This window comes from Mirounga angustirostris, unplaced genomic scaffold (assembly GCF_029215605.1).
Source record: "Mirounga angustirostris isolate CCGP_5_RB_7025 unplaced genomic scaffold, mMirAng1.0.hap1 SCAF_10, whole genome shotgun sequence".
Taxonomy (NCBI): Eukaryota; Metazoa; Chordata; class Mammalia; order Carnivora; family Phocidae; genus Mirounga; species Mirounga angustirostris.
Window position 1 is genome coordinate 120239123 of NW_026991718.1, and position 16745 is coordinate 120255867.

Sequence of the window (16745 nt, forward strand, 5' to 3'; positions counted from 1 at the left end):
CTTTTTGGTAGGCATGTGGGTGAAGCAATTTTGAAGCCATTTTAGATGTGATATGGGATTAAGCAAACGAGTACATGTGTTGATGTGTTGATGTGAGGAGCCGGGGTTCTCACTGAGGAAGAGGGAAGATGTAAATATGAAATGCTGTAAGGCAAGGAAGATAAAAGGGGATGATAATAGGGTATCTAAATTGGAGGTATCGGCATGGACTCAGATTTTCTAAAATAAGCATATATATGAACACATGCATATAAATGTGCATACATGTATTATGGATATATTATGCATGTGTGCATATAGGTGTGTGTACATATGTGTGCACATGTATGTGTGTTTCCCCCTTGCTTTGACAACTCAAAGAGCCAAAAAGTGAAGATGCCCCATTAGCAATGTGCACACTCAGCACTCACAACTTGGTTTCTAATACCAAAGTTCCTTACAGAAATAGCCGATTCCAAGGCTGAGGTAGGGAAGATATGAGATGAGCCTGAAACATTCTTGCTATGTCAGAAAGTAAGGGAGTGCTAAAAAAAAATGAAGGCAGCATGGCGAAAAGACATAGGAATTAACCTGAAGAGCTATTGTGGGTCAAAACTGGGACCATCTGAGCACCAAAGTAACTAAGGACAGTAATGAATTATAGAAGCTGAGAATAATAGGAATCCATACCAGTACTGGATAAATAATGAATAAATAAGGGAGAAGGGAGGGCTCTTGCTTACTAAAGAGCCCAAACGGTAAATACAGAGGAAAGGTGGAGTTGGAAAATCATTTTGTAACCACTATAGGAAAAATGAGTACAGTCCAGAACCACCAAGGAATGCTAAATCTAGGGAGAACAATGTGAAGATGAGCAGGATTTTTGCATGATCTTAAAGTGTCTCCCCACAGATTGCTAATAAGTTGCAAGTAAAAAAGCAGTAACTAGACAATGGTTAGATAAGAAAATGGCCTCACTCTTAAGAAAGACTCATGGGAGTACTTAGGGATAAAAAGTCATGATATATACACCTTATTCTCAAATGGTTCAAGAAAAAACATAAATATTTATTTTGATATATACCTATCCCATGACTGAAGTGGGCAGTGTGTTTGTTCAGCATTTTTTTGCTGATAACCACTATGGACCTTCCAGACTACAAGAGTGGGCAGAAGGTCAGGCTGTGCTACGGCATCCTATTCCTTATACCACAGTGACTGATCCAGGGATGGACACATGACCCAGCCAGGCCAACTTAGGAGACCCTCCTTAAAAAAAAATTAATTTTTGGCAGGATTGGGTAGGAAAACGAATCTCTTTCCTCCTACAACATAAGGTTGTTAAGCTGTGAGCCCATAATTGCAGGCAGCCACAGTTCAACCTCCAGAAGAAAAGCAGTTGCAAAGGATGGAGCTGACACCCAGAAAGATACAGGAGAGGACTGGAGGCAAAGAGCACTGGCGGAATCCTCAACTGTACTTCCCGGTCTGATTCTTCAAGTCAGTGAACGCTTTGTTACTTTTTTTTTTTTTTTTAACTGAATTCAAGTTGGGTTTATGTCACTTGTAACCAAGGGAGTTCTGTATAATACAAAGACCCAATACTCTCACCACTTAATGGCACTTGGGGCTAGATCAAAGCAATTTCATTTTTATAATCTTTTCTAGGTTTCAGAGTTAGAACAAACTAACTTGCAAGGACAGAAAGAAAAATGGCAAACAAGACTTTTGAGGCTCAAAGCACTTATTTTTAGTCGAACTTGATTTTATAATAAAACATATATCTACTAAATTTAGAGAAAGCATCTATCACATATTTATGACACGCAAGACACTTGCAATATATAAATGGTACCACGCACACAGGACGACTATCTGATGTAACTAACAAGAGTTGATGAGGAGGCCTCACCCCAAAGCTCTCCGGCTGTCTTCTATACAGCTTCATCAGCCAAGAAGATTTTCTACATCTTTACTTTCTGCAACTTGTATTAGGAAAAGAAGCAATTTGGGGGCCTTCTGAATAGGAAATTACATTACAGTAGCTACTTACAGAAAATTACATGAAAGCACTAGATAGACAAGACTTTCTCAAACTTTCCTCCGAGCCTCATCTCCAGTCCCCAACCTCCAGGTTTCTTTGGTAGAACTGAGAGTTAGAAACTGAGCACTGGATCTGATTATGAGGAGAAAGATCTGGTATGTGTCACAATGCTGTTCTACTAGGAGTTATTTATTACTCTGCCCCCATAGATTCCAGGTATTAAAAATTTTTATCCATCAAACCCCATTATTTCAAAATAACTCATCATCCCATTTCTAAATTAAACCTTATAAAAAATCCATCAAAGTCAGCAGGAAAAATCAGTTATTGCCACAGGGAGTTGCTGTAATTCCCAAATTCAGAACTGAAAACAGCACATGATACCAGTTACCGCCTTCACAGACATGCACGTGGCTGGGGGTACAGCCCAGGAACTACTTCTACTCCAGGAACATGATCTTTAGTGGATTGCTCTTGTTTAAAATGAATGAGGTTGAGGGGCACCTGGGTGGCTCAGTCGTTAAGCGTCTGCCTTCGGCTCAGGTCATGATCCCAAGGTCCTGGGATCAAGTCCCACATGGGGCTCCCTGCTTAACGGGGAGCCTGATTCTCCCTCTCCCTCTGCCCCTCCCCCTGCTTGTGCTCTCTCTCTGTCAAATAAATAAATAAAATCTTTAAATAAAGTAAAATTAAATTAAATTAAATTAAATTAAATGAGGTTGATAATATAGGTGGCTGGTGAGACCAAGCCTCAGCCCTGAATGAGAAGCTTGGCCTAGAACTCTGCACACACAGGGAGCTGCCCCTCTTGCCCCTTTTAGGGTACTGGCAGGGAAAGGCAGAGCAACTAGCCCTAAGTCCCCTTCCTGTCAATGGGAGTCTCCACGTGGGAGCCCCAGACCATCCCCCAGGGCAAACTGCTCAATTTCTTTAGAGTAACTACCTGATTTCGGCCTGGAGCTGACAAGCCGTATGACCACTCATCCTATAGACAGTCCCTTCATCAGTCACCTCCACTTCTGGCCTGCCTCCCATCCCTTCTCCAGGGCTGCCAGGTCTATTGTGAGGAAGAAGCATTTCTATCTCTGCTACAAAGAGCTCCTGCATGTTGGGATCCCCCCACAGCATTTATCCACCAGCATGATACAGTGATGTTCCTTGCCCAGAAATTCACAACATCTCTCATCTTTAAAGATTTATTCCCCTCCGTCCTTCCTGTCATTTCGCTATCATTTGGTTAGGAAGTGAAAATAAAAGTATACTTGTGGCCATCTTAAAACTAGTAGCAACCCCCAGCCCCACCATCTCTGAAAGTGATTTGCTATTCACCTGACCCAGAAAACCCTACAAAATCATGCAAATCAAGAGGTTCAAATCTTCGTGTTCCCTTTAAGAACACATGTGAAACTGCCCAGGCCATCAAGGGTACGCAGATCCGAAAAGCCCCAAGTATCTGACGGCCGCGCCGTACAGAAGCAGTTGGGAGCTGATCCGGTGCTACAATGGCAGAACTGGTAGGCGTGCCCAGGCCAAAGAGCGGGGCTGCACACAGGGGGTCGGCGGCCCACAAAGAGCGCTGAATCTTTACCCCACAGGCTTAAAAATGTGCAGGGTTTAGATGCAGACTCTGGCCATGGTGCACACCCAGGTGAACAAAGGCCCCAAGATGCGGCACAGAATTTACACAGTTCATGGTCGGATTAACTCATACATGAGCTCTCCCTGGACACTGAGATGATCCTTACTGAAAAAAAGCAGACTGCTCCTAAACCAGGAGAGGAGGTTGCACAGAAGAAAAAGATATCCCAGAAGAAACAAAAACTTATGGCCATAAAATAATAAATAAAATAAATGCAAATAAAAGTAAATACAGGGAGAAAAAAAAACAGAACTGGAAGCCCTCTGGCCCCCAGGACATTTATTTAAATGTCTTTTGGTCTTTTTGCTTTAAGTCTTTTCTTATCTACTAATTCCTTTAATACCTGGCTCAGTTCTCACCACTTCCAAGGGACTGACTCTCTGGACCACAACTGAAACACTCTTAATCCGCAAATCCTTTCAGTTACTCTGTATATAGTTATACTAGGTTCTTTCGCTTGTTTATATTTTTGCCTGTTTTTGGAACACTCGCAAGACTGTTTCTCTAACGCGTAAAGCTCCTCTGAGATAGGGAGGAATACAGATGACACTTCTATGACACCTTCCTTCCTCCACTATCCCACTCCCACCAAAAGTACTCATAAATAAAGCAAGGCACACAAGAGGCACTAAAAATATACTGAAAAAAGAAAGAAGCAGGTATTCATCAAGCATTATTATTTAGTAAGTGTTTCCTTTCAGAATCAGTAAAAGCCCACTATGTACCCAAGCCTAACTTAAAAAGCCCTGGGGAGGGCGCCTGGGTGGCTCAGTTGGTTAAGCGACTGCCTTCGGCTCAGGTCATGATCCTGGGGTCCCTGGATCGAGTCCCGTGTCGGGCTCCCTGCTCGGCGGGGAGTCTGCTTCTCCCTCTGACCCTCCCCACCTCATGCTTTCTCTCTCTCAAATAAATAAATAAAATCTTAAAAAAAAAAAAAAAAAAGCCCTGGGGATTACAGAGTAATAAGCACTCCAGGTTCTCCTAGAAAAATAGGAATGGAGACTTAGTCCAAAGCTTCAGAAGTGGGTCTCTGCCCTTGTCATTCACATTTCCTCCCTACTTCACATAAAACCCAGTGGGTTTCAAGCACATGTCTCTACTCAGAACTTGTATGTCTTCACATTTGTCTTCTTCCTTCTAATAATTGGTCAGAATATAAAAACAAATCCCCCAACAGAAAGAATGCCAACACACTCTGGAGCCTAAGCCCAGCTCCAGACGGTTTCAGGAGTACTGTGTCAAGGATGGGTCAAAGACCAAATATCAGAATAAGAGATGAGACTGGTATTCTTATCACTCAGGAACGTACAAGGGTTTCAGGAGCTCTGTGCCAGGAACCAGGGCAGAAACCAATACATATTTATTACTTCATAGGGCTCACCACACCATTCATCTCTTTTCCTCTGTTTGGATGTTAAATATAAAAATGTAAATATGCTCCATTTTCCCAGTGATCTTTTATCTGTTTCTCAAAGGATGGTCTAAGAACCAAGTATACTTTAATTACCTGGCAAGCTTTTGAATTTGCAGATTCCTGGGTCTACCTCAGACCTAATAAATCACCCTCTCTGGGGATGTAGTCTGGAATCTACTTTTCTAACAAGCTGTCCAGGTGATTCCTTAGGCACAGCAAAGTCTGAGCATCAGAGATCCAAGCAGATGTTCCTCCACTTAGGCTAGGTTCACTGATCAGTTTCTTTCTTTCTTTCTTTTTTCTTTTTTTTTTAAGATTTTATTTGTTTATTTGAGAGAGAGCAAGAGAGAGCATGAGCTCTCTCTTGGAGAGGCAGATGGAGGAGAACCAGACTCCCCAGACTCCCCACCGAGCAGGGAGCCCAACAAGGGGCTCAATCCCAGGACCCTGGGACCATGACCTGAGCCGAAGGTAGATGCTTAACTGACTGAGCCACCCAGGTGCCCCCAACCAATCAGTTTCTTGACTTTCAAGAGAGAGAATATAAACCACTCTGACATGTGTGGAAATGCCAAAGCTTATGCTCTGCCTTCAACAAAATGAACACCAACACTCAAGACCCTGGCTTACAAAAAACAACCTCCAGCTCAATCAAAATGCTCAGGTCCTGATTTAAGAGAGCGCAGCCTAAAAGGCCATCAACCCACTCCTCAGGCACTCCTCCCTAGATGTGGAGTAAGAACACCAGATGGCCTCACACACACTGGAATGGGTCATCTTTCCTGATCACCAAACCATGCTTTAATGCCATGAAGCTAACACTTACTAAATGCTATTTCAAGAAATAAAAATATGAAATTCATAGGCACATAGAAGCATTTGATCCTAAAACTGTTGTTGAGGACAGAATCCATTACATCTTTTAAGGTTCCTTAATGAAAAACTCCTTTGGCCTCCCTAATGAAGTGCCAAGGTGCTTTCCTAATACCAAAGCATTTTCCCAAAGCCTTATCAACATTATATGGCCCCCCAGGATGGGACTTGACACCTGCCTACCTTCCTGATCCCCTTGCTGCAGCCATACAGGCCCTGTGTATCTACATATGGATAGGTCTGTGTATATGTTTGGATATACATGTGCATGTGTATCTTTGTCTGTATGTCTTCTTATGCCAGGGGCCCCTTCCTCTTTGGGAAAAGGTACTATAATTAAAAAACTGCAAAAGCGATTAATCTATACTAAGTGAAATTTACATATCAGAGTCAGGGAGATGACAGCCTAACTTGGCTTCCTGGAAGAGCTTTCTTGCTAAGTTTTAGACAATAAGGAAGTGAATTAAGCTCCAAGATAATTTGAAGGGAAAGGAAGAGATGATAGTTTAAAAAAAAAAAATCTTCTCGCCTTTCTTACGTGGGCATTTTGGACTTTCATCCCTTATGCAGTAAATGAATATTCATCATTACTGATGTCATCCTTGAAAAGGAAAATCTGTTAGGCTCAGTCGCCTGTTTAGAAGAAGAGATGTGTTCGCTTATCTGCTTAGAGAAGCAGCACAGGAAAAAGCTGGAGCCACCTTACAGTCTTTAGAGGATTGGAGGACACTGTGGAGTGTGCAAACTGAAATTCTACAGAAGAAGGGCCACTTCCTACAAGTAAAAAAACAATTTCTCCAACACTGGAATCTCCCCACCACTTTCCATTCCCAACATTCCCTAGTGAGGCACAAACAAGTGCAAAGCTGTGGGAGAAGAAAGTGGGAGCCCGGAGTCCAATCCCAACAGCGCTGCCCATTAGTTCTGTGCCTTAGACAAGTTATTTTTATTTTTATTTTATTTTATTTTTTTAAAGATTTTATTTATTTGAGAGAGAGAATGAGAGAGAGAGAGAGAGAGAGAGAGCATGAGATGGGGGAGTGTCAGAGGGAGAAGTAGACCCCCTGCTGAGCAGGGAGCCCGATGTGGGACTCGATCACGGGACTCCAGGATCATGACCTGAGCCGAAGGCAGTCGCTTAACCAACTGAGCCACCCAGGCGCCTGACAAGTTATTTTTAAAATGTTCATTTCTTTAGGGGCGCCTGGGTGGCTCAGTCATTAAGCGTCTGCCTTTGGCTCAGGTCATGATCCTAGGGTCCTGGGATTGAGCCCCGCATCAGGCTCCCTGCTCCGCGGGAAGCCTGCTTCTCCCTCTCCCACTCCCCCTGCTTGTGTTCCCGCTCTCACTGTCTCTCTCCGTCAAATAAATAAATAAAATCTTAAAAAAAAATGTTCATTTCTGGGCGCTTAGGTGGCTCAGTTGGTTAAGCGACTGCCTTCGGCTCAGGTCATGATCCTGGAGTCCCAGGATCGAGTCCCACATCGGGCTCCCTGCTCAGCAGGGGGTCTACTTCTCCCTCTGCCCTCTTCCCTCTCATGCTCTCTGTCTCTCATTCTCTCTCTCTCTCAAATAAATAAATAAATAAATAAAAATCTTTAAAAAACAATGTTCATTTCTTTAGTTAAAACTGAGACACCACCTATTATTATTTAACAATGGAAAAAAATAATGGGAGTTATTATATCTTATATGGGTTTTATTTTCAGGGAGACAAGCTCTACCCATTTGTTCTAGGAAAACAAATTACATACATATGATATAATATACAAATACATAGTATATAAATACATAAATTATATATTATAATGTATAAATACAGAAACACTCTTAATGTGTCAAACGACCTGACAAACCTCTCTGGTGACTGATCCCCAACAGCATTAAAGACACAAAGCATAGTGGTCCCGACCTCAGGCACTTAACTGATGTTGACGAGACAAGTCATACACACATGACAATGACAGTTTATGACTAAAGGCACCTTCTGCAGAGGGAAATGTACAAGACTGGGGATCAGGAGGTCTGAGTTTACGACACACCCCTGTACACAAGTCACTTCTCAGTGGGTCTCCCTCTTCCTGGCTACAGTACAAGTCAGACTAGCTCTGCTTCAGTCTTTCCAGGGAAAAAATCTCTGATTTACAATGCAGAGCAAGGCTCCAAGTGCTATGGAAGAGGGGACACACCAGCACACTGGTTTGGAGAAGCTCTATGGAGAACTGGGACTTGCACTCAGATCTGGAAATGGAAAGGACTTGGGATCCTAGGAAAAGGACAAGGGCATCATGTTGGGAGGAAGAGCAAGAGCAATCCAGGAGAAACAAGTCAAGTGTCTTTAAGGGCCAGTGACATCAGTCTAGCTGGTGAGGTCTATTGTCAGACTGGAAGTAGGGGAAGGGTCAGACCCCAAAGTGTATAAATAACAGAAAGGAGTCTGGACTTTGTCTTGGAAGCAGAAGGAACAATCATAAGTTTCACAACAGGCATAAACTGTTAGAAGAAATCTCATTTCCCGATCCCCGCTGTTTTACTCCCAAGGAGGGAATAATACTGGCGACAGATTTTCAGCCCTTCTTCAAACTCCTCCCACATCTAATCAGGGACCTATCAGACTGGAGAGACTGGGAAAAGGAACAGAGCAGACATGGCCCCACGTGTGCTCCAGGCTTCAGTGCCTGCAGTTCTGGGGGGGTAAACTCAACTGAGGGAGTAACAAGCAGCCCAATTCCAGCCACAAGCTGGTGGAGGTTCTTCAAGCCCAGTTTATAATAAAGCTGATCACTGCACCTCCATCTCTGTTGACTATTTCCAAACTGATCTGGGAGGAGGAGAGGATGAAGGCATTTGATTCACCACCTTTTCCAACTACAAATAGAAATAAGATAATAACGGTGCTTCCGAAAGATTCACCAGTGGAAGCTGACAAGATGGACCGAAGGTGGAAAAGACTGGAAGCCTTAAATCAATTATGGAGCTCTCACGATAATCCAAGTGCTCAGTGAATGATCTGCAACTACCAATATCCAGGTCTGATCAGTAACTACTCTCATCAAAACATGTACTTGAGCCAATCTGCAAGACAGTAAATCAAGGAGCACACACCTCAATTGCCAACATTTTTTTTTCAATTAATGTCCTTTCATAACTAAAACTGCTTCTGTTGACCAGTGGGATCTTTAATTAAAGGAACCAAAGCAATTTACTAAATATATAAAGGACAAGAAATGAAAAGCTCACCAGTGCAAAACCCTACCAAGCTACACAGAATTCTATCATGTTACAAGTCCATTTTACATAGCCCCAAAATCAAGAGAGAAAGCTCGCGGAACTTGCCCACCATCCTGAAGAGATAACCAGCTCTGCCAGTATCCTCTCAAAGGGTGTCTTCTGCTGCCAGAAGTTAGCAGCACTTGAAAACACTACCAAGCACTTCTCCGGCTCACTTACATTGTATACAGCCTACTCAGATCACAGACAGGTTCCCTTAGTATTGCTACACATATACAGGACACCTAAAGTTGTTTTGTGAAATGCCTCCTCGTGGCCCCCATATGGAACTTAGGGCAACGTCTGTATGCTCATCTCCTTGTTTCATAGCTCACACAAAGTAAATGTGAAATGCTTTAAGCAGGTAAGCGCCAGAGCCTAATCCTAGTGAGCTCAGATACCTATGGCTTTCTAATACCTTCTACAAACAAACCAAAAGCCTTAGTAGAGCTGTGAAAACTCTCCTCCAATCACCCTAATTCTAAAACACTATCCTCGGAGATTCCTCTTTGTTTTCTGAAAGTCACCCCACTAGCTCACATCTGGTTCTCCCTCACATGTGTTATTACCCTGAAGAACCACTTAAGCTTCTCCAAAGTAACTTGGAGATGAAAGTTATAGCAGAAGGCAGACACTCACTCTGCTACGTCACCTAGTATGCTCACTAGGTTCACTAAGAAACAGAGCCCCTAAGTTTCTTTTTAGTGAGAATCCTGATTTTTATCTACCACTCTTGACCTTCTATAGGATACTTTAGGTACACTGTCTGTAAACTACATTCCTAGGATCACCCCACACCCAAGCCTCTATGATAGACAAAAGATGAAATACCCTGCCAGGCAGAAGGGAATGAATATTTTAAGGCAGTTTTAACTTGGATTATGAAATTATCCATCTGGTCCCAACAAAATCCTTTTGAAAATGAACGAACTATATAGTAAATTCTGAGTCATAGCATAAACCATCCAAAATGCTTTCTTCTCTTTAAAACTTACTTCCTCCATGCCTGGTCTGACAATCTCATTACTTTATGTGAGCACTCACATCAATCTCTGCGTTTTATGGGTGCTCCTGCTCTACATTCTGCACTGAGGTTTTAGAAACTTAAATTCCTTGAGTTCCTTTTAACTATATAGAGGTTATGTATTTTTTTCTTTGCATTTCCTCAGAAAGTTTAAATGTTCTGTACAAAGAATTTAGGAAGAGACAAAATGAGAAACATTCCATTTGTACACGATGACAAATACGGAGTTTCCTGAATGAAGAGTACATGTGGATGCTGATAGGATCTCTAGCCAGGACCCTTAATGCCACCCACTCTGTGGTGAATCTGTACCCATGCCCTCCAAGCTCTCTACTGTGGTCTCTACTGGTCTCATTTACGTATCCCTTCCTGAGCACTACTGATGTGTCCGGCACTGTGTCAGAGGCTGGATGAGAGAAACAGACAAGGAGTGACCCCACACTAGAGAGCTCGTGGCCGAGGGAAGCTGGGCAGTCCTCTTCGGTGTGCGCAGACCCACGGCTCTCCCAGACTGCCCGCGCACTGACTCCCGGGACCGGGCATCATCCTGACAGCTGCCCCTCTGCCACTCCACACTGCTGCTGTCCCCCAAACCTCCCTGGGTCACCCTCTGACGTCCCTTCCCTTACACCCTGTGCGTGCGAATGTATTTTAATTCTTCTTAATCCAAAAGGAATGGTAAGAAGTGGGAGGGCCAGTATTGAGGTTATCTTTCCCTCATCAGGAGGTGAGAAAGTGGTTCATTTTGGATGAAAGAAGTAGAGTTATGTCCAGGGGCTGGAGTAAGGCCAAAGGCAAACCATTCTGTGTAGGTAGAGCCAAGTGTGCGGGGGGCGGGGGGCGGGGCGGGGAAGAGACGCACCTGGCCTTCTTGGACTTCGTCCTGGCTACAGAGTCGGCGCTGCTCCTCTTCTCTTTGGCCTCTTTGGTGCCCGAGGCCTCCCGGGGCTTCCGCGCTTTCTTGGCTCCATCCTTCTGCTTAGGCTCCTTGGGCTCCTTGGCCCTCTTGGGCTCCTTGGCCTTCCTGGGTTCCTTTGGCTCTCTAGGTTCTCGCTTCCTCTTTGGCTTGGGCTCCCTGTCCTTGCTTCCCTTTGCTGTACCCTCTTGCTCCCCTGGATCCTTTTTCTTCCTTTTCTTCTTTACTCCAGTGCCTCCCCCTCCACTGTCCTCCATTCCATTATGGGATGTCATTTTCCTAGGAAAAAGGGTCTCAGCTTCCTCCTCAGCAGCATACAGGGCCTCCTGAGGCAGACAGTGACTGGCAACATCTTCAATTTTCTCTTCCTGATCAGTGCTGTGGTCAAACGGGGAGGGGGATTTGTAGTCAAAATTGACAGAGGCATCAGACATTGGGGAGTGATTCAGAACTTTTAAATTTGACAACTGTAAAAGAGAGAGAAACAAGCATATTACTTTTCCATTGCATGCTTCATTCTAGAGAGTGCTATGACGTCTGAATGCACGGATGTGTTCAACATTTACTGATTTCCTACCGTGTGTTAGTTCTTCATGGGCTAGGTCTTAGGGAGACAGTGGCAACCGGGACACACTTTATTTGTTTGCCTTTGCGGACCCGCACCAAGCCACTGTTAGCATATAAAAAATTCATATGTTTAAAAAAAAACAAACAAACCCTACCACTCTAAAGGATTTCCATGTTATGTGCCAAAATCTGAAACACCTTAGAAGTCCCACGTCTAGAACAGGCAACAACAATGATGTCCCACAAGATACTTTTAGATCCTAGGCACACTGTTCTGACCCAGAATGGCATATCTCATGCAAGGACACGAAAGTTCTGCTCAAGTGTGCTCATAAATAAAAGTGGTATCCCTGGATGGCAAGGACGCGGGGGCAAACTCAGCATGGTGTTGATTTCCCCAAATCTTTGCTCTCACATATCCTCAAGCTGCATCAACATTCAGCTGGTTTGGTTTTCAACAAGAAAACTTGGATCATTCAAAACTACATCTTTTATTTTTAACTAAAAGTGGTGGTCCTCTGTATGATCATCTAAGCCCCCAGACACAGCACCAAATAACCTTTGGCCACTTGCAAAAACAAAACAAAACAACAACAACAAAAAACCCTGCCCATATAAGAGAAAGCTTTATTGTGACAGATGCCATTAGAAGAAAATGTGTCACAGAAGCTAAAGACATCTTCCTAAAAAGGAAGTTCTGAAGCTGTTTTTGAGCACCATTAAATAAAGGTGCTGCTTCCCAAGGTGACCACTTTCAGGAAACATCCCTTTGGAAGCAGAAGTCACATCTCAGACTTTCAGGTCTGGTATCACAGAATACATCTGTCATTTCATAACCAAGCTAAGGTTGGCAATAATCCAATAACGTGGGTGCTGGTTTCAGGCAACAGCATACTCTCCTGGGTTGGGAACAAAGAAATAATTTAAGGAGAGCCTGGGAGGGACAAGCAGGCTTTCCAGGAAGTCGGCTACAATCATCTTTGCATGATGGCTTAGGAACAGCACCATTTGTGACTAGTCTGCTCCCCTAACAAGAGGCTTGGTGTGTGCTAAAGGGCACAGACACTTGCCTAGGTGGCGTGGCTTCCTTCCAGTGTTCTGGTTACCCAATCTGTGCTCAGACTTCCTGGCCCACCCTGGGAGTGATGGAGTGCAAAATTCAGCTGCATGCTTCCCCTTCTGTGTTTCCCAGCTCCCTTCCCTAGTCCAATACTCCCAAATGTAACACTGAGAATCCCAGGAGAAAAAGATGAAAGAAAAGAAGGATTTTTTTTGATCTTTATCATAAATAAAGTCCAGTGTCATAAACAAGCCTAAGTCCAGAAAGAATTGGTCATTCTGGCAGCACTCACTATTAGAAAGAAAAGAAAAGAAAAGAAAAGGAGGAAGGAAGGAAAGAAGGAAGAAAAAGAAAGAAAAGAAAGGGAAAGAGAAAGAAAGAAAGAAAAAGGGAAAGAAAGGAAAACAATTCAGTTTGACTACCTCACTGCTGATTTAGTACTTAAGGATGGCTTAGGAAAAGGAGAAGCTAAGCAAACTAAAAAGGAATTTAAAATCAAATACAAGAAAGTGGTTGAGAGAGTCAATTTTATGCTACACCTTTTACCACAATAAAAAGAAAAAAAGAAGAGAGAAAGAAAAAACAAGGCAACAAGAAACCCAAGAGAGCAGTAATAGGTACCCCGGTGAAGCTCAGAACCCGAGAGTACACAGCCATCCCTGGGATATTAATGAATTCTGTGCAAGGGACACTTGACCCTCAGGAGACAAGTTTTTGCTTAGCATGCAAGGGTGGACACACTAAAAAAGCAAGAGATACAAGTTAGTTTATTAAAGAGGCTTTCAAAGACAACATATTCAAGACCTAATTCCACCAAGGCAGCTCTCTGTAGATAAAAGTGGGACCCTCTTTTTAACTCATACCTCATTTCAAGGTCTATCTTTTGAAGGCTAGGGCCCTCCAAAGTGGAGGCAGATGAAGGCAGGTGGTAGAAACTGGATATGCAATCACTAGGCAGTAACAATAGCAACAGCTAACATTTATTGGACATATATCATATGGATATACTCAAAATTATGCAAAGCATGCTTCTTGTTATCTCTAATCTTTACAACAATCCTGAAAGGTTAGTGTAAAGACACCTATTTTGTATATGAAGAAACAGAAGATTACTGATGTTAGGTGATGTACCCACAGACATACCCCTAGTGAGTGGAGGAACTTGGATCTGGACCTTCTGGCCAAAAGCTAGTGCTTGCTTCACTGAGCACTTTATGACATACATCCCAGGAAACCATAACAATTGCTTGGCCACCAGACCAGCATGATTGGACTTGGTTAGAAATGTTAAATGGACTTGGCCTATACAACCATTTTGGGAAAAAGTTAGGTAGTTCTTTATAAATGTAAACATGTAACTACCTGACATCCCAGCAATTCTACTCTGAGGAATCACAAACAGTTATCTGCTCTACCCCCCATTTTACAGATAAGATAGCCAGGTCACAGTGATGAAGCAACTTATCAAAAGGTTTTATTCTGGGGTGCCTGGGTGGCTCAGTTAAGGTCTGCCTTTGGCTCAGGTCATGATCTCAGGGTCCTGGGATCAAGCCCTGCATTGAGCCCCAAGTCAAGCTCCCTGCTCAGTGGGGAGTCTAATTCTCCTTCTGCCTCTGCCCCTCTTCCCCTCCCTGCTTGTGATTTCTCCAATAATTAAATAAAATCTTTAAAAAAAAAAAAAAAAGGTTGGGATGCCTGGGTGGCTCAGTCAGTTAGGCATCTGCCTTTGGCTCAGGTCATATCTCAGGGTCCTGGGATGGAGTCCCCCATCAGGATCCCACATCAGGCTTCTCCCTCTGCCTGCCGCTCCCCCTGCCTGTGCTCTCGCTCTCTCTCTGGCATATTAATAAAATATTTTTTAAAAAAGATTATATTCCTAAGGAGTGGCAGAGCGGGGACATCCTACAGGAAGAAGGGAACCTCAAGAAATGCAGCACAATTAGTCAATGTTAAAAAGGGAGAAGTACGGGGCGCCTGGGTGGCTCAGTTGGTTAAGCGACTGCCTTCGGCTCAGGTCATGATCCTGGAGTCCCGGGATCAAGTCCCGCATCGGGCTCCCTGCTCAGCAGGGGGTCTGCTGCTCCCTCTGCCCTCTTCCCTCTCGTGCTCTCTGTCTCTCATTCTCTCTCTCTCAAATAAATAAATAAAATCTTTAAAAAAAAATAAAAAGGGAGAAGTATCCCAAGAGGAAGATACTAGTATTGAAAAAATAAAATTAAATCCCCAAAGTCAATAACCCACCAGAAATGTTTTTATTTTTAAGGCATCTTGTTGGGGGGCTTGGAAAAGATATCTGATGATTAAAAAATTTGACAAAAAATATTTCTTCCATGTGTCTCAAGGTCAGTGGAGAAGAGGCAAAGAGCCTCAATAGACTGTTTGCAGCCTCTACCAAGGACAGTAAATCACCACTTTGAAAATGGCCCTGAAGGGAACAGAATGGCGATGATGGACCACAATACCAGCAATATTTTACATTATATTGACAATTTACTAAAAAGAGACGAGCACCTAGAACACAGGATGAACTAGAGAGGCCAACTGATAAAAAAAACAACAACACTAGCTCATAAACCTCACTGTTAGCAATAAAACCCACTTCTTTGACTCAAAATTAGCAACCTATGATATTCCCAGAAAAGACACTTGAAGATATGAATCCAGATAAACTGGATCTGGGTCAGTTGTAGAGGATTTGAGAACTAATGGAGAGATGATGGCCTAGGTCAATGGTTCCCAAAGGTCCAAGGAAAGTATTTGAAAGTCAAAACAGACTCTAATTAAGAAAATCACCCATGGTACAACATGGATAGACCTTGAAAACATTATGCTAAGTGAAAGAAGCCAAATACTAAAGACTACACATTGTATAATTCCATTTATAGGAAATGCCCGGAATTGGCATATCCATAGAGACAAGAAGTAAATTAGTGTTGCCAGGGCCTGAGGGAAGAGGAAAGGAAGAGTGCCTGCTAATGGGCATATAGTTTCTTTTGGGGGTGGTGAAAATGTTCTGGAATCAAATAGTGGTGATCTTTATACAATCTTGTGACTACACTAAAAACCACTGAATTGCACAACTTAAAAATATAAGAGAATTTACAGAATGTGAATTATATCTCAATTTTTAAAAATCCAATATAAGGATAGATCGAAAATGGTCCTCTCAGACACTGCTGACAGCTCCATCAACTATTAAAAAGCCTTTTGCAGGGGAGTATAGCAACATACCAAAATTTTAATTATGGATATGCTTTTAAACTGAGCGATTTCTCTTTTACAACAGAAATTAAGGAAACATTCAGGTTCTCCAAAGGCTTAGAATATCTGATACATAATTTCTAATAGAGGAGAAAAAACCTATAAATAACCTATTTGTCAACCTTTAGTAAAATGTTTAAATAAACAGCACATCCATTATATGGAACAGTATTATGCAGCCATTGTTATTGTATTGTATTACATTATATTATTATTAATTACAAAGCTTTAGTTAACATAAAAAAAAAGTCCACAACATGTTGGAAAGTGGAAAAAAAAATCTATGATCTAATCTTATTTTTGTTTTTTAAAAATCTGTTTTTCAACACTAGCTTTTAAAAATAAATTTAGGACACACACCAGATGTTAACCATCATTATGTCTGGGTGATAGGACTGTGGGTAACATTCACTTCTTTCTTTATAACTTTCTGAAAGTTATTATTTGTTTCCATCTGTCTCCCATGACTAGAATGTAAGCTTCACAAGGCAGTGACTGAGGTATTCCCCAATCTTTGTGGCTTATGGTAAAACTCAAATCATACGGTTATTGAATGAAATGAGTATTTTTAACTTGAAAAACAGAAAAAAGTCTATAAAAGTGTACATGTAAACAAAAATGACAACAAATTCCTGTGTATAGAAGAAAGAATGGAAGAAAATCGACAAGAAGTTAGCAGTCATCATCTGAGGCTGTGC

At 42.5% G+C, this 16745-nt stretch overlaps 1 protein-coding gene across 5 annotated transcripts in view; it reads right to left on the minus strand.

Annotated features, from left to right (window-relative positions):
* Positions 1–16745, minus strand: part of CHD6 (chromodomain helicase DNA binding protein 6) — a 196546-nt gene that overhangs the window by 120213 nt on the left and 59588 nt on the right. For all 5 annotated transcript variants that reach the window (XM_064573191.1, XM_064573193.1, XM_064573194.1 and 2 more), the window contains one exon: positions 11106–11626. In XM_064573191.1, the coding sequence (XP_064429261.1) occupies positions 11106–11626 (521 nt within the window). The remainder of the gene's footprint in view (positions 1–11105; positions 11627–16745) is intronic.